General features: G+C 35.5%; 1 protein-coding gene and 2 pseudogenes across 2 annotated transcripts; 2 read left to right on the plus strand and 1 right to left on the minus strand.

Moving 5' to 3' along the window:
- Nucleotides 1–1,987: 1,987 nt before the first annotated feature.
- LOC104786911 (putative thionin-2.4) lies at nucleotides 1,988–2,937 on the minus strand. Its single transcript, XM_010512386.3, has 3 exons — nucleotides 2,583–2,937; nucleotides 2,409–2,486; nucleotides 1,988–2,307 (listed from the first exon to the last, which is right to left on the minus strand). Exons 1-3 carry the CDS (start codon nucleotides 2,809–2,811, stop codon nucleotides 2,210–2,212), a joined length of 405 nt encoding a protein of 134 aa, XP_010510688.1. The 5' UTR covers nucleotides 2,812–2,937; the 3' UTR covers nucleotides 1,988–2,209.
- A 307-nt stretch (nucleotides 2,938–3,244) lies between these two features.
- LOC104789262 (uncharacterized) lies at nucleotides 3,245–6,881 on the plus strand (annotated as a pseudogene). Its single transcript, XR_015598068.1, has 4 exons — nucleotides 3,245–3,343; nucleotides 5,274–5,488; nucleotides 6,404–6,518; nucleotides 6,684–6,881. The product of XR_015598068.1 is annotated as an uncharacterized LOC104789262 (transcript).
- Nucleotides 6,882–12,373: 5,492 nt separating this feature from the next.
- Nucleotides 12,374–13,750, plus strand: LOC147943776 (uncharacterized; annotated as a pseudogene).
- The last annotated feature ends 3,817 nt before the right edge of the window (nucleotides 13,751–17,567 follow it).

Raw genomic sequence — 17,567 nt, forward strand, 5'->3', positions numbered from 1 at the left:
CTGACTTTGTGACCCTTGGATTCTTCTGGCTAATTTCTTTTTCCTTTTTTTTTTTTTGTAGAAAAGGATGTGTAAAAGTAAAATGATATTTACTAATCGGTTCCTAATCTACATAATAATAGTTAGCAATTTGTAGCTATTTGAATAAATGTCAACAATAGTTACAGCTTTTCATTATACTTTTCGTAAAATATTTATATCTAGTGGGTTACATCTATTAATTGTAAAGTTGTGTTTTTTCACTATATGTTATTCATATTTTTTTTATTATAATTTTTTGTTCCAATAGTTGTATCTTTTAAAACCAATTATATATATCTAAATTGTTCTGTTTTTTGAACTCTATATATATTTATCTCTTCTTCGATAACTAACAAACATTGCCCATATATTCTTAAGATAATTTTAATTTTAGTTATAGCCTTTTTTTCACAAATCAATTATATTGATATCAAAAAGTGTTTACAAAATACAGAAACATTTCTATACAACCGTTGTACGCAAATACATAAAATTGAAACAATTTCAGTGAAGGAGTGGAAGTGACCCTGCTGTTATTTAGTCTTATAGGCAACAGATAAAATATGTTAAGTCCCCCCTTGACACACTTTTTATTGGCTATCAGCTTGGTGCTGAAACTCCAAAATGTCATTAACATTACTTTAACTAAGAAAATTAGATTTAATGTTGTTGAAAATGATTCTAGATCGAGTCGCCTTCTTGAGATTGATATAATTGATAATTCTGGCAAAGATTCTCTATGATCATTTAGAAAAATCCATTGTCTTCTCATCCACGATTGTTTCCATAGTGTATGACGTCTCCATTATCTCCTAAGACTACTTGAAAGTCCTTCATCTTCGTCTCCACCTAGTATAAGACCAATAGGATTCTGGACACATTTTTGTTTTGATTTGTTTACACATGTGACTGTCTTTATTTTAGTCACATTGTCGACTTGAAACTCCATAAGGAGATTGTTGATGAGAGAACATAAGTTCTATCTTCTGATATGAAGACTAATTCCTTCATCCACCGTGATTAAATTGTTGATTCCAGGATCAAAAACCCAAATGAAAATTCCATACCTATAGGTAGGGAGACGCTCACTAATTGATAATCGGACATTCCACCGGAAAAGGATTAACTCACCGGAAACAAATCTTCTACAAGGAAGGACATCACGATTCCACCGAACCGAAACTACAAAGAAGAAACAAATTTGGTGATGGCTTGAAACTGCATCGTTCGGATCAATTAGTGAAAACTGGTTGATTCGATGCTTTTCCCAATCCAAAAATGGAATCATCAACAAGATCAAAGCCTGAATTGAAGCCACCAGACTTAGACCATGTAACACCATCATTGTGAGGAGGCCAAAGACGTAAGTTTGAAAACAATGATTTACCATTATTGACTATCTAAAAACTTAACAAAAAAGAAAGATGGGAAGTCTAGAGGGTAGGGAGGGCCGACCGACGCTGGAAAAACCGACGCCGGTCGGAAACAGTGAAGATTATGAAAAGTTGTGTTGGATCGCTGAAAAGAAACCGTTCGAGGGAAAAAATTTTAATTGTAGCCTATACTTTCAAAATGTTTCCTTATTTTAAAATTATTTCATAATGTATAATTATAAATATGAAGTTAATTTTTTTTATTGTTATAAGATTTTTGAAATTTTAGTTGTAGCCTATACTTTCAAAATGTTTCATTATTTTAACATTATTTCATAATGTATAATTATAAATATGAAGTTAATTTTTTTATTGTTATAAGATTTTTGAATTATTTCCCCCGCAAAAATAAGGTATTATTATTTTAACTCGGTGACAAATGTAACATACATTTTTAATAAAGTGGCATATGTTCTCAGTTCTCACTATATGAGCTCCTTGTAAGGTCATTCCTTTCAAAGGAAAAGTTTCTATATAACCATGGGATGCAAAAAAGAAAACAAATCAAATGAAAATGGTCAAGAGTGGAAGACTATTACAAACACATTATTCATTATTTAAAAGATAGGAAGTAGAAGGCATACAATCTATAGATCGTCAACCTTTTACACACATACAGAAATGAGTGCGATCAGAGTCTTAAATTTTTTTGTCACATACACGACAATTATTGATAACATGAAAACAACATTATAAAGGATGACCACATTTCACCTACAGATGTACGTGGTATCTTCATGGATAGATATAGTTGTCTAGGCAGTTTCAACTGCATCCATCGAGTCCCTGGTGCAGACTGTAGAACATGTGTTGGCACATTGTTCAACCGCTCCATTCATGACTTCACTTGCATCTAATTATCGAGATATAATATGAACGGACATTATATTCTCTTATCGATTATTTTAAAAATTGATAATAATGATATATATAAGTATCAGAAGTTTGCTTTACCAGAGTTCTGAATAGTGGTTAAAGCACTGCACACAGAGGATACACACCCAATTTTGCAGTATTCACTGACGGCATCACCTTGAGACAAAGTTTAAAACACATCAAGAAAATAAAATCTTGATCCGTCATGTTACAGATAATTTACGTAATAAATTACAATATTGATCAATTTACCGGTGTTTTCAAGAATGTCATGCGTATATCCCGGAGGACATTTCGTCCCACCAATGTTTTTGCAGCCACTGAGACTTGCACATATTGGCCTGGGACTTCCAGCAAAGCGGCAAGTGTTATAAATATTTCTAGCAGTGGTGGACGGACAGCAGCTCTTTGCGTCAACTTGAATTTGTGCCATGAATAGACTCATTAGGAGCACACTTAGAACCAAAGTTTTGCCTTCCATCTTTTGATTGATTAGTTGTTTGATTGCAAAATGTATGTTGAGAGTTATAAGCTTGTATTGATGAAATGGTGATGAAACAAGGCTAGCTTAAATACTAGTTGCTTGGCAATTTGCAACCACAAAAGTTGTTTGATACCTTCATATCTCATGCTCTACACACACTCTGTACATGCTGCGTGGACCACCCTTATCTCAATTGCTACCTTCACTCCCGGGAACTACATTCATCTCTTTCTCTTTTTTTTTGGTTAACAGGGACAAAAAAGAAAAACTCTTAAAATTTTGTGTTTCTTAATAATTTAATTTGTCTGCTTAGTGTTCTTTTACAATTCACTACTCTGTGTAAGTTTTGCTGGTTATATTTATTTTGTCCGTGCTAACCGTAAACTCTTAAAATTATGTACGTTCTTATAATTTAGTTTATAAGATTTGGATGGTGAATGTTCGTGATAAGCTCTTTGAATTTTCTGTCAATGACATGCCGTCCAAAGTTTATGAGGCGGTGAATCGTTTCTTTATCAAAGAAGATTTAGTTTGTACTTGGATGGCATAAACTCTTGGGTAAGTATGTTTTAGAAAAGATAAAGGCTAAGGTGAGTGATGGGATAAATGCATTTATAAATTCTCTAATTGCTAGTCCATGCTCTTGTTGTACCGGGATTGTTCAGCCTGGAATGTTGATGCCGCTCTAAGCATCTTTTATTTCATGCTCACTTATAAATATAAAACCAGAATTTTTATCAAAAAATCAGTGGAAGAATCGAGAAGCGTATGGGTAGATTCAACTCTTTGTAGTTATATGTAGATATACAAATTAAAGCCAAAATTCTTTTAACCAACTCTTTGTAGTTATGTAGATATACAAATCAAAGACAAAAATCGAAATCGTTTTGCTGGACCACATGAATGCTTGTTGCCTGATTTGTGTATTGTACTATTTTCTATATGAAGAAAAAGAAAATAATTTTTGTTTGATAATTTAACTCAACAAAAAAAAATGAAATGTGAAATAGTGAAAGAAATGGAGAGACGAGTATATAGCTTAGGGAGAAATGAGTTCGACGCTTAGAGTTAGAAATTGACTCTGAGATGGTGGTTGAGTTGGTTGGTTTTCTCAAGACATAGATTATTAGTGAATCTCTTCTGTTGTCCTTCCTACTACGTTTATGATATAGTTAAGAAATGAATTGTTTATATTTCTTATGTATATAGAAAGCCTAATCATCTAGTAGATAAATCGGTAAACTATGTGTTTTCGTTACCGATATGTTTTCATATTTTTCATTCTAGACTGGAATCGATGAACTCGATTATTTTAAAGGATCTTACAAGACATGCGTGCCTGCAAAATGGTCGTTCAATATTTTTGCTTAATAAATTGTGGGAGGGTGTATTACTATATAAATTGTGCGAGGCTATGATTTCTCTCTTCTACAAAAAAAAAGAAAAAAATCTAGATTACGATAGTCATTCAAAATTTTGTAGTTAGAGTATATAATTGAGCATTAAGCGAAATATTTGTGTCAAAGAACAAAGGTTTGTAGATTATGGACGGTCGAGAATCCGCAATTATGGACGGCGGCTACAAAACGAGTTCTTTGTTTTGTAGATTAGGGTTTCGTGTGTAGCCGGTTTAATCCGGTAGCTGTAACCTGACCAGTTTTGTTTTTTTAACGGTTTAGTCCGGTTTGATGTAAATGAGTTGGACCCTCTAGGATATATGTATGGGTCTACTCCGAAAATAGCCTACTGGGCATTATATGTTTATAATTGAAAGCCTTTTAACAAAAAAAATAACAAAGGTTTGACAACATGAAAATTTAAATATACACAATCTATTATATATAAAGTTCACTTTACTCACTCCTGGTGATGCCACCTCATCCACCTTCTCTTAAATATTTTTATGGATTTTCGGATTTTATTAAGCCTAATAAAACAATCATATTACTTGATCCACTTGATTTATCCCAAAATTTTTTAAAGTTTAAAGGCCCAGTCCATTTCTAAATCCATCTAAACCTACTAACGCATTTCGTCGGCGTAATGTCTCTGGTCGTCGGTGTCGGGGACGCTCCACTTTCAGACGATTTTCCCCTGTCTTTACTCGCGAGCTATGTCGTTTTAATATCTTCTCTTCCTACACAAACTATTCAAATTCAATTCCTCCACTCCTCTACACTTTCACCGTTCCTTCCATGTATTTCGCTACAATTGGGGCGTTTTTGTTGGTAACGGCTAATTATGTTGTTTCATCTTCTCGCATCTAATGTGCAGACCACTACTTCTTCCTTAAATCTTCGTAAGTCCTTCTCTTATTTATAGCAATCTCTTGCAATTTACATTTTGTCAACTTATAATTCCATTTTCAAAAATATGAATTATGCTTTCCTTCCTTTCGCTGACCTCAAACTTGGTCGACTTGACCAACAAATCGTCGGGTTCATGAATCTTGAGTAAAGAAGAAATTGTTATCAAAAGCGCCGTGGAGAGGCGACGACGATGGTGACTCTGACAAGTTTAGCGGCGCAAAGCTTAAGGTCACAAAGGATTCTGATGGTATGTCGAAGATGCACGTCCCTAGCCGCAGTGCCAAAAAGGTAGTCTCGCCGATGATGATGATGATTTACTTGAGATTAATCCTCAGCTTCGTTACAACTTCAATCGCAACTATCAGGTCTCTTAAACCCCCTCTCTCTATTAATTGTAATTCTAGGTTTCGTACAATGAATTTGCTCCTCTCTGTATCTGCCTTTAGGAATTTGGGGGAAATTAGTAGTGAATAGTGAGACCTTGCCTCTGTGACATCTTCCCACATATTTTACGAAATGGGTATTGGAGAAATTGGAAAAATATATATCCTTTATGTTTCTGCAACTCTTTGATACAGTTTTGTGTCTAAGCCTTATGTGAAGCTGAAAAGAATGGATTTTTGAATTCTCTTTGTTACATAAAGTTTCGGATTTGAACACATTGTATCGAATTCAATTTAATGGACTGAGTGCAAATGGTTCATATACTAGCTTGGTTAGAATCTCATATATCAAATTAACATCTCTAAATGTAAGATTTTTTTAAAAGGATCATCATATTTTTTATGTGTTGCATTATGTTAAGAGCTTGTGGTCTTAAGTGGAACCAAACTGTGTAGTTTCGTAGTAAGCCTTCTTCTTCTTGGCGACATACTTTAGTTACAAAAACTATCTTTGGTAGTGCTGGAGAGTTTATGAATAGTTGCTTGGTCAGGTTTGTGAACTTCTCTATTGTTATTAAAGGTCATATCAGGTATAGACTACTTATATCTTGGTTAGGGAGATACTCTAGAGCTACTTCTTTTCAAATGGTTTTTTCATTCCTTTCTGCTTATTTATATATGAATGAGTATGTTTCTAATAGAATCTGGATCATGACACACTGCATGCATCTCGAACCATCTTTACATTCAGAAAACATATTTTACGCATTTACAGGGTGTTCATAGGTTTGCTGGATAGCTTTGATTTTTCGTTTTTTAGATTGTAACCTCAGACTGGAAAATTTTGTAACTTCAAAAACCATTTCCTAAGCTGTACAGTCTGCCTCTCTATTACAGTTCCTGCAAAGAGTATTCACTATAGACACTTTGGTGAAGCCTCTTCCTCCTGCCATGGGATTCAACGTCTCTCGCAACTTGAGCTTCTTCACCCGCATTTTCACTCAGTTCTTTGGTGAGCATGATTTTCCAAATACCATCTCTTTAGTCAAATTTTTTCTTGTCGTGTACATGTGTGATAAAAGTTGTGATGACAATCTTTTTCTACCTTCACCCCGTCAATGACCCTTGATCTATTGTGCTGGTATGTAGTTAAAAACGGTTGGTGTGGTTGATGCAGATCCTGAAGGCATTGAAAATGCACAGAGGTCTATGGGGTTGGGGCAGGAAGATAAAGCTCGCCGTTTTCGTTGAGTTTTGACCATCTTCCAAGCTTGTGAATGAACCCAGCTCTGTTAGAATGATTAAAACATGTCCTTAAAGAGAAGTTTTGTCTTAAATTCTCCAAAGTACAATGAAATTTCCAAGTTCCATTTTAGCATCAGGCTTATGAATTCCATCAAAACATACCACTTTGGTTGAAACCCAAGCTTGGTTCCATATCCCCAACACTTACAGTTTGGAACAATCTCATACATATGTTTACTCCTGGTGACAGTTCACATTGCTAAGGTACCAGATGAGGCAATTGAATGATTGATAGACTAAATCCCAGCCTAAGCCATCTGAAATGGCATTTTTCCCAAGAATATTAGAATTCCACATGGACCACATTGGTAGCTCCATTGGCAGTATAGTCTGGTACAGAGAGTGAGAGGGTAGACGATAAAGGGTAGGGAAGAGGTAATGCTGAAGGATGCTGACTTGCATAGAGTAAATAAGTGATTAAGAGAGGACTCATGGCCTAGGTGTGCGACTTCCGTTGAAAGGAGAGTGTACCTATAAGTGACTCTCAGCAATAAGTGAATCGCACATTTTATTTTGTAGGGAATCGAACACTGTACCTATAAGTGAATCTCAGCAATAAGTGATATGAGATAATGAAATGTGAAAAAAGAGTAGATGTAAATATGATGAGTGTATATCAGAAAATAAAAGAATTAATTGTGAAAATATTAAAAGAAATAGATAAGTATATATCGCTTAATAAAATAAATTTGATATCTATACAAATTTTTATTTTAATATTGGATAATTATAATTATATTTAATGGTTCGCATTCACTTTCAAATGTCAGAAACAGAAGACGTAATAATAATAAAGAAAAAAACCTTTCAACAATTATAGAAAATGGCATGCAAAGGTTCAGTTTCTGCAATTCTATTTAAAACTTATGTATTTATCTCTTTCATTTCAGTTTCCAACTATTTCATACATATATATATATATATATATATATTTAAATTAATTCCATCTACCATGATATACTAAATATAAAATAATACTTTAGAGTTTCACAGAAGAGAGAAAGTGATTCTCTTGAGTTTAAGAGATTTATACCAGTCACTTGAAAAATCTGGAAAACTAACAACATACAGAAAATGATCTAAAGTTATTATAGATAAAACAGCATACTAAATTATACTTACTGCAAAACATATTTGTATATAAAATATCCAACAAAAAAAACTAACAAACCAAAATCAAAACAAAATCCAAAATACACGCTAACTACCGCGTGTAGCGCGGGTCAATTGCTAGTTCTTAAATGAAAAGTTATATCATGAAAAAATGTAAATAATATATATTGAAAGAACACAACTCTATAACTCTACAATAAACTGACGCAATTTTTTAACAAAAAGTACAATGAGAATCTAAAAATCTCATTGGCATTTAAATAGATCGTTATTATTATCTAGATTCATAGAAAAAAAAAGCATGCAAAGATGTGGAAGAAGTCGTTGTAGATTAAGGTGGCGGAATTATTAGAGGCCTGGGACTAAAAGAACCAAGTTCACTCCTCGGAGGAAAACGAAATCATCAAGTTCCATGCTCTTTTTGGAAACAGGTAAAGTGATTAAATGCTAAACCCAATAATAGAATTATGCAGCGTTACATTATTATAGAAATATTGTCCTTTCTTTTAAATTGATGATGATACATAATTAAATACAAAGGTGGGCAGTAATATATTAAAGCAAATACCAAACCGAACCGAACAGACCATGACATAAGAACCATTGGAATTGGAAGTTTGGAAATCATGTCTTAAGAAAAGACTCGCTAAAGGAAGAATCGATCCAATGACTCATGAGACTCTTCAGCAGAGGTGCTAGTAAGAAGAGATGGTGGCTTGTGCATCAAAGGCATATTGATGCGAAGATCAAGATTGGAAAGGCCATGTTCCAATGCCTTTGATATCCATCTGCGAGTAAGAGTCATGTGAAATAACTAGAACCTTGCATACTAATACAAGAATACTAAAGATATAAGTAAACTGAGCTTTATTAGACATTCCTCGAACAACTATCTTACAAGTTTGTTTGATTAGTTTCATGTAACACCACAACATGTGATTTGCCACTGAAACGATCCTAATCTATCCAACTTTACCTGCAAAGCAAAAGCTATGCTCACTCGTTTATTCACTCACCAACGAAACCACTCAAACAATATATTTTTCTCTTGCTTTCTAGACTCACACTTTTCTACCCTTAAAAGTGCTAACCCTAATAAGATGACTTTCTTCACTTATATAGGCTTCAACAATCTTCACCATACTCTTCTTTGTCCAGCGAATCCTACAATGCTTCATGTCCTTCACAGCACCTCTCTTTATCCAGTAGGTTCTTAGAAGTTCCCCATCATCATGTTGACTTTAACAACCCATTTATAGCTTCCAACAAACATTTTTTAGGCTGACACCTTTTTCGCCCATGCTTCCCATCTCCATACTCGATGTGTTGCACTGTCTCCAATGTGCTCTGCTGGCAGATGCCACTTGACATTTTCCCGCTTCGTTGAAGACCTTCAGACATGTTCAGACACAGCTTGTAAGTCTTACAAACACTCTGTTTCTTCACCATGCGGTGAACACTAAAGGGAGAATCGATCCAATGACTCATGAGACGACAATCCTCACCGTTGATGAAGCCACCTCCTCCTCAATGACGTCCCGTCTCCAACAAGACACCGAGCACTACTTTTTCATCTTCGTTTTCCTCCATTGTCTGTGCACGTCTCCTTAACAAGCTTGCTGCTTATATCACCACGAGAAAATACAGACTCGCAGGATTAAGATGGTGATATTGTCTGAACAACCAAGAGAAGCCAATTATAAAGAGAGGATGATGCTGATAAACCATAGAAGAGGCGGATTTGATTGCTTGTTTTATGGACACTAATGAGAAGCTAAGCACTGCGTCGTTTTGTGAACTACCTTGTGATGACTCTAATCTACTACTGCTACGTCGGACTGGCTTAGTGGCTTTTGATGACTACTCAAAAATTGACCCATATTGTAACACTAGTATCCCAAAATTACACCACAAAGCAAGAGGGACATGCCCAACCACAAAAAATGTTTTTTTTTTTTTTTTTGGTTCAAAACTTAAATCCTAATAATTCACACCTGGTTATTATTCTAAAGTTAGTAATACTAATAACAATGATATCAATTTTTTATTATTATTTTTTTTTAGTTTTTAAGTATTTCGATATCACTTATATTGTTTCCTTCAAAAAAAAAAATGAATTGCATTGCATTGTGTCATCAATCAAATTCTGTAGAAAAATAAGTTCGTTGTGTTTTATTGTTTTATGTAGTAGTTACACAACAAATATATGGATATATCCTCTCTAAGATTACAACTTTTGTTGTTAAATTTACAATCGATCGACCCAGGTGCGCGTCCTCTGTTCAATTGAGAGCAACAAATACAATATGTGTTAAGAATCCCTCTTGCTTTGTTCTAGCTTGTTCATGACTGGTAAACAACACATAAACCCTACCTTTGGGTCAACCTATTTTTGGTTGTTGGTTTAATTTCGTGATATATAATTCAAACTGTCTTCCAATTCTTATATCGTGTTCATAAACAACTTAAGAAGATGACATTACAATAAGGATTTTTCAATTAATAATCAATTAGAGTTGTGAATTAACAAAAAATACGCATGCATGAAAAACAGGATTACGAATGAAATTCATTTTCTTGGTATACATAATGTAAGAAGCTGTCATTTATTAATCATTATCATCATCGAAATTAGAAAATGTTTATTATAATGGTTGTTGGTTTTGCGATATACTATTTTCTAAGTGTCTACCAAATCATAGATTGTGTCTTGATCGCATCGCAGTGGACATGGTAGCTTCTCCAATGATCTGAGGTTGAACAGTGTGGTGGCCGTCATCTTCTTCATTCCTCAACTATTGTTCTCATTACCATCTGGACTGCAATGGTTGCTCTGCTTGTCTGTCTCAACTTCGTAATCGGTCCAGTTCAAAAAACTAAGCAATTTGCGTATTAATTCTCTCAGCAGCCCTACCCCAAAAAATGGTATCATAGTATGTCATATGCAGATAAATGTAATATGGTTGGACCTTGTGACTTACATGAAGCTTAGCGCTCTTAACACCGTAGCTGATTACTTTTTTTTTTTTTTTGTCGTCAGCTGATTACTTTAGCTTGTGTTTCTTCAGATTTAAAGAGTAATAATCTTATAATCTATTGCGTCGCAAAAATAAATGAATCGTCAACTGTTGGTAAAGTACATAAACACAATTCCATTTCTTTCACTATTTCACATTTCATTATTTTTGTTCAATTAAATTATACAACAATTTTTTGTTTCCTTAATAGAAAATTCAATACACAAATCAGGCAACAAGCGTTCATTTGGTCCCTACATAATATGAAATCGAAACACCTAGCAAACGATTTGGATTTTTTGTCTTTAATTTGTATATCTACATATAACTACAAAGAGTTGGTTAAAAAAAATCTTTGATTTGTACATCTATATATAACTACAAAGAGTTGGTTAAAATACAAAAGAAATACATAACACGTGATAACAAACTACCAGGGCCGGTCCTAAGAAAATAGAGGCCTAAAGCAATTTTTATACGTAGTGTTTTCTAAATTTATGAACTGTAAATAATGTAATATAGAAGTTTAAAAAGCAAAAGAAAAATTAATAATAGTGCCTATTTGAGTGTTAGAACCCACTAACTTGGATGCATTTCGAGGCTACATAACCATTCTGCTAAGAGAAATTTTTAAAAAATCAACACAAAAATTTAGAATATAGGATGTGGCCTAAAGCGAATGCTTTGGCTGCCTTATGGACGGGCTGGCACTGCAAACTACACTCTTATCTGTCCCTCTTCAATCTACTCATATGCTACTCGATTCTTCCACCGATTTTTTTGCTAAAATGTCTTTTATATTTTATAAGTGAGACGATTACATTAAAAAGTAAAAGATGCTTAGAGCGGCATGCCATCAACATTCCAGGTTGAACAATCCCGGTGCAAGAGCAATTGGAGAATTTATTGAGTTATTATTGTATAAGATTTATTATAGTGTATTAGTATAGAGAAGTCTCCTTTAGCTTCCTAACTAACTACACTTATTGTATAGAGTATAAATACTCTTTGTATACTTTCTGATTCATTAATGAGAAATATCTTTTATCCAAAGTTAATATGGTATCAGAGCAAAATAAAATTTCTCATTCTCTCTTCCGTGTAACAAACTTTTTTGAACTCCATTGATGCCGTTTTTGAGCTTCGCTTTCGATCTTCTCTTCAATTTGTTCTCTCTCTTCTTCGTTTGAACTCCGATCATTCGTACTCCCATTGAATCGACTTGATTTGTTGGAGATTTTCTTGTTCTTTTTCGATGAGCGCCTCAAATCTTCACATTCTCTCCTCTTTTGTTGCGAATCTTGTTGGAATCGTTCTCGTTCTCTGTTCGTATTTGCTTACCCGAGTCTTAATTGGTTTGATTGGGTTGTTCTCGCTTGATTAGGTTTGGGTTGTTGCTTCCTATCGCACGATCTAATCTCTAATTCGAATCATGCCTCCGGTTGCGAATCAAGCTCCAGCGACTATAATAGATCATTAAGAGAATCCTTTCTCTCTACACAGCTCAGATCATGCGGGGATGAGTATCGTATCCGATCGTCTCACGTCTGGAGCTGATTTCTACTCTTGGCAAAGGTCAGTTCTAGTTGCTCTTAATGTTCGGAACAAACTAGGTTTTATAGATGGAACGATCAAGAAACTTCCTGATGATCATCGTGATTTTGGTTCTTGGTCGCGTTGCAATGATATTGTTTCAACTTGGATCATTAACTCAGTTGATAAAAAAATTGGAGCGAGCCTATTGTTTATCTCTACCGCAGAAGGTATTTGGAAGAATCTAATGTCTTGCTTTAAACAAGATGATGCTCCGAGGGTCTTTGAAATAGAGCAGAAGTTGAATTCGATTCAGCAAGGATCGCTAGATGTTACTTCTTACTATACTCTATTGGTGACTTTATTATGGGAAGAGTATAAGAACTATGTAGAACTGCCAGTGTGTACGTGTGGGAAGTGTGAGTGCAATGCAGCTGCTTTGTGGGAGAAACTTCAAGAACGAAGTAGAGTGACTAAGTTCTTGATGGGGCTTAATGAGTCGTATGATTCTACTCGTCGACATATTCTGATGTTGAAGCCGATTCCAAGTATTGAGGAAGCTTTTAATATGGTCACATCTGATGAACGACAAAAGACTGTTAAACCAAAGCCTGCTAACATGATCTTTCAGACCTTGGCTCCCTCGGCTCCCATTCAAGAGAATGCTTCTTATCAAGGACCGTATGACAATGTTGCCTATGCTACGGTTCAAAATAACTATCGACCTAAGGGTTCTCGGCCTGTATGTACTCACTGTGGTCAAACTGGACATATGGTGCAGAAATGTTTTAAGTTGCATGGTTATCCACCAGGTTATATACCAGGCTTTAAGAGCACATTTGCTAGCTATCCAGCTTCTCAACATCCTGCTGCTCCGGCGACTCAATCTCGAGGACAATCTTCTAATCATCTTCGTCCTCAGACACATGCTGTTGCTAACATCATCACTGAGCAGCCTTCGCCTTATCCACAACAACAAGTTCCATCACAATTGAATGTCAATCTTGATGTTACCACTCTCACTGGTGATCAGATACAGGCTCTTCTTCAGCAACTGCATGCTCAGGTTAAACCTTCAGAGAGTCCAGCTTCATCTTCTCAAGTCTCATCTATCACCGATCATGGTGCTATGGCTATACAATCTTCTTCTGGTAATTCTTCTTTCGCATTTCCTTCTATTTTTCCATCTTTCTCTCTTCGTTTTGAGAACAACCGCCTTACTTTTCAGCATCAATGTTTATCTTCTCTGTCCAAACACATTCCTCATGGTAGTTGAATTATAGACACTGGAGCAACTAGTCATGTTTGCTCTGACTTGACATTCCTCATTGGAGTTACAGTCTCATTACCAAATGACACATTGTGGAACTGTACAGTTGACAAAAACACTCATCTTGCATAATGTTCTTCATGTCCCATCTTTTAAGTTCAATCTCATTTCTATTAGTAGTCTTTTACAACATAACCAAGGCTCTGCTCATTTTTATCCTGATTCATGTTATCTTCAGGAGTCTATTCAGGGCTTGATGATTGGTAAAGGGTTCATGTTGCATAATCTTTACATTCTCCATCTTCAATCATCGTCAGCTCTTACGTCTTCATCTACTGCATCATCATCCGCATCTTCGCATTTCTCTGGATCCTTGGAAGTTGATGGGCATCTTTGGCATCAACGCCTTGGACATCCATCCTCGGACAAGTTAAAGCTTCTTTCTGGTACATTACCTTCTACTAGTCTTAAGTGTAATACACCATGTGATGTATGTCCTCTAGCTAAGCAGAAAAGGTTGCCTTTCATTTCAAATAATCATCTATCTTCTACTCCTTTTGATTTGATCCATCTAGATGTTTGGGGTCCTTTCTCTGTTGAGTCTATAGAGGGTTTTAGATATTTTCTTACTATTGTTGATGACTGTACTAGAGCAACTTGGGTATATCTTTTAAGAAATAAAAATGATGTCATTACTGTTTTTCCATCTTTTATACAACATGTTTCTACTCAATATGGAACGAATATTAAGAAAATTAGGACTGATAATGTCCCGGAACTTGCTTTTACTGATCTAGTTAAGACGCATGGTATGATACATCAGTTTTCATGTGCTTATACACCTCAGCAGAACTCTGTTGTTGAATGCAAACACCAACATATTTTGAATGTTGCTCAAGCTCTTCTTTTTCAATCTAGGATACCTTTAGAATACTGGACAGATTGCCTCCTCACTGCTGTGTTTCTTATTAATAGGACACCTTCTCCTTTATTACAAAATCGCACTCCTTATGAACTTCTTAATAACAAGAAACCGGATTATTCTTTTTTACGAACTTTTGGCTGTCTTTGCTATGTTTCTACCCTCTCTAAAGATCGCCACAAGTTTAGTCCACGAGCTGATAAATGTGTCTTTTTAGGGTATTCTTTTGGCTACAAAGGTTAAAAGGTCTTGCATCTAGATAATAATCTGATTTCTATTTCTCGCAATGTTGTGTTTCACGAAAACTTTTTCCCCTTTATCGAAAATAAATCTGTTTTCCGGTCAACTGACCCTTTTGACATGACTGTATTACCTTTAGATATACCTCATAGCATCGACTATTTTCATAATCCTACATCTAATTCATCCACATCTCATGCATCTCCATCGTATGCATCTACTGGTGACTCGCCTGTTAATGAGACTGTGACTACCGAGACGACCACTATTTCACCATCAAATGGCAGGCCACGGCGAACCTCTAGAGCACCAGGTTATCTCTCTGACTATCACTGTTCTCTATTTCACATTTCATCTTCTACTTCTCCTACATCTTCCACATCTACTTCACCATCCACCAAAAAGCTTATCACTCCTTATCCTCTTTCTTCTTATCTCACTTATTCTAACATCAAACCACCCTATAGATCCTATATTCTATCTGTTTCTCTCGAAACAGAACCCAAAAACTTTTATCAAGCTATAGCATCAGAGAAGTGGACTGAGGCTATGAATGTGGAGTTGCACAACATGGAGCATACCCAGACTTTCAATGTTGTCGAATTGCCTCCTGGTAAGAATGTGGTGGGCTGTAAATGGGTCTACACGATCAAATACTTTGCGGATGGTTCCATAGAGCGTTATAAGGCTCGCCTAGTTGCTAAAGGGTACACTCAACAGGAAGGGGTCGATTACTTTGACACTTTTTCACATGTGGCTCGTCTTGCTAGTGTCAAACTAATCTTAGACTTGGCAGCTAAGAATGGTTGGAGTCTTACTCAAATGGATGTTACAATTACTTTTTTGCATAGTGAGCTTGATGAGGAGATATACATGAGTCTACCGCAGGGGTATACGCCTTCTTCTGGAGTCTTACCACTGAATGCTGTTTGCAAACTAAACAAGTCTATATACGGCTTAAAGCAGGCTTCAAGGCAATGATATCGATGCTTCTCCAAGGCTCTTCTGGATGATGGCTTTTCTCAGTCCTATGCTGACAACACACTCTTTGTTAAGGAGAAAGGTACCTCTTATATTGCTCTAATTGTCTATGTTGACGACATTTTGATAGCAAGCAACGATGATCAGGCTGTTGCCTCCGTAAAGTCTTGTCCTGCTAAGCTTTTCAAGACGAAGGATCTAGGCCCAGCAAAGGTTTTCCTTGGCTTAGAAATAGCTAGAAATGCTAGTGGCATATCAGTCTGCCAAAGGAAATATTGTCTTGATTTGTTGGCAGATTCAGGCTTATTGGGTTGCAAACCTAATAATATTCCCATGGATCCCAAAGTTGTTCTTACAAAGGAGACATGAGTTCTCTTATCTGATGAGCGACCCTATCGAGAGTTGATAGGACGATTGCTTTATCTCTGCATCACCAGACCTGATATAACCTTCGCAGTCAACAAGTTGAGCCAGTTTCTTTCATGTCCTACGGATATCCATCTATAGGCTGCTCGCAATGTTCTCAAATACTTGAAGAGTAACCCCGGACAAGGACTTTTCTACTCTGCTTCTTTGGAGGTTTGTCTCAATGGCTTTGCTGATGCAGACTGGAGAACTTGCAAAGACTCACGGAGGTCAATCACTGGTATGTGCATCTTTCTTGGTACTTCGCTTATATCTTGGAAGTCGAAGAAGCAGGATATAGTGAGTTCAAGTAGCACAGAAGCTGAGTATCGGAGTATGGCGCAAACAACGAAGGAATTACTCTGGTTTCAACAAATTTTACGAGACTTGCGCATCACACCGGTAACTCAGGTGAAGCTGTTTTGTGACAACAAATCAGCTATTCATATAGCAAGCAATGACGTTTTCCACGAACGGACGAAGCATGTAGAAATAGATTGTCATTTGACAAGAGATCAGGTTAAGAGTGGTTTTCTTAAGCTTTTTCATTTGAGCTCAGAGAATTAGTTGGCTGATATACTTACGAAGCCACTGCACCCTAGACCTTTTCATCATTTACTCCAACGGTTATCTGTTTCAAGTCTCTATTCTACACAAGAATTATCGACTTGAGGGGGTATATTGAATTATTATTGTATAAGGTTTATTATAGTGTATTAGTATAGAGAAGTCTCCTTTAGCTTTCTAACTAACTACACTTATTGTATAGAGTATAAATACTCTTTGTATACTTTCTGATTCATTAATGAGAAATATCTTTTATCCAAAGTTAATAGAATTTTTAAATGTATTTAACCCATCACTACTCAGTTTAGAGGTTTATCTTTTTAAAAAAAAAAACATACTTACCCAAGAGTTTATGCCATCCAAGTACCAAATAATTCTTCTTTTCTTTGATAAAGCTATGATAAAAAAGATTCACCGCCTCATAAACTTTAGACGGCATGTCACTGACAGCAAATTCTAAGAGCTTAGCACGAACATTCACCATCCACATCTTATAAACCAAATTATAAGAACGTACATAATAAATTACGGTTAGAACGTAACGGACAAAATAATTATAACCAGCAAAATTAACACGGAGTAGTGAATTGTAAAAAGAACATTAAGCATCCAAATTCAATTATTAAGAAACACAAAATTTTAAGAGTTTTTCTTTTGTTCCTATTAACAAAAAATGGAAAAAAAAAAAAAAAGAAAGAGAAGAATGTA

This window comes from Camelina sativa, chromosome 5, assembly GCF_030686135.1.
Source record: "Camelina sativa cultivar CO46 ecotype springtype chromosome 5, ASM3068613v1".
Taxonomy (NCBI): Eukaryota; Viridiplantae; Streptophyta; class Magnoliopsida; order Brassicales; family Brassicaceae; genus Camelina; species Camelina sativa.

What these genes read in the sequence shown, in the direction of transcription:
- LOC104786911 (XM_010512386.3), bottom strand. Translation starts at nt 2,811, where the DNA reads ATGGAAGGCAAAACTTTGGTTCTAAGTGTGCTCCTAATGAGTCTATTC. An exon ending in TGACATTCTTGAAAACACCG is followed by an intron (nt 2,487 to 2,582) that starts GTAAATTGATCA and finishes CTTTGTCTCAAG; the next exon opens with GTGATGCCGTCAGTGAATAC. An exon ending in AACCACTATTCAGAACTCTG is followed by an intron (nt 2,308 to 2,408) that starts GTAAAGCAAACT and finishes CTCGATAATTAG; the next exon opens with ATGCAAGTGAAGTCATGAAT.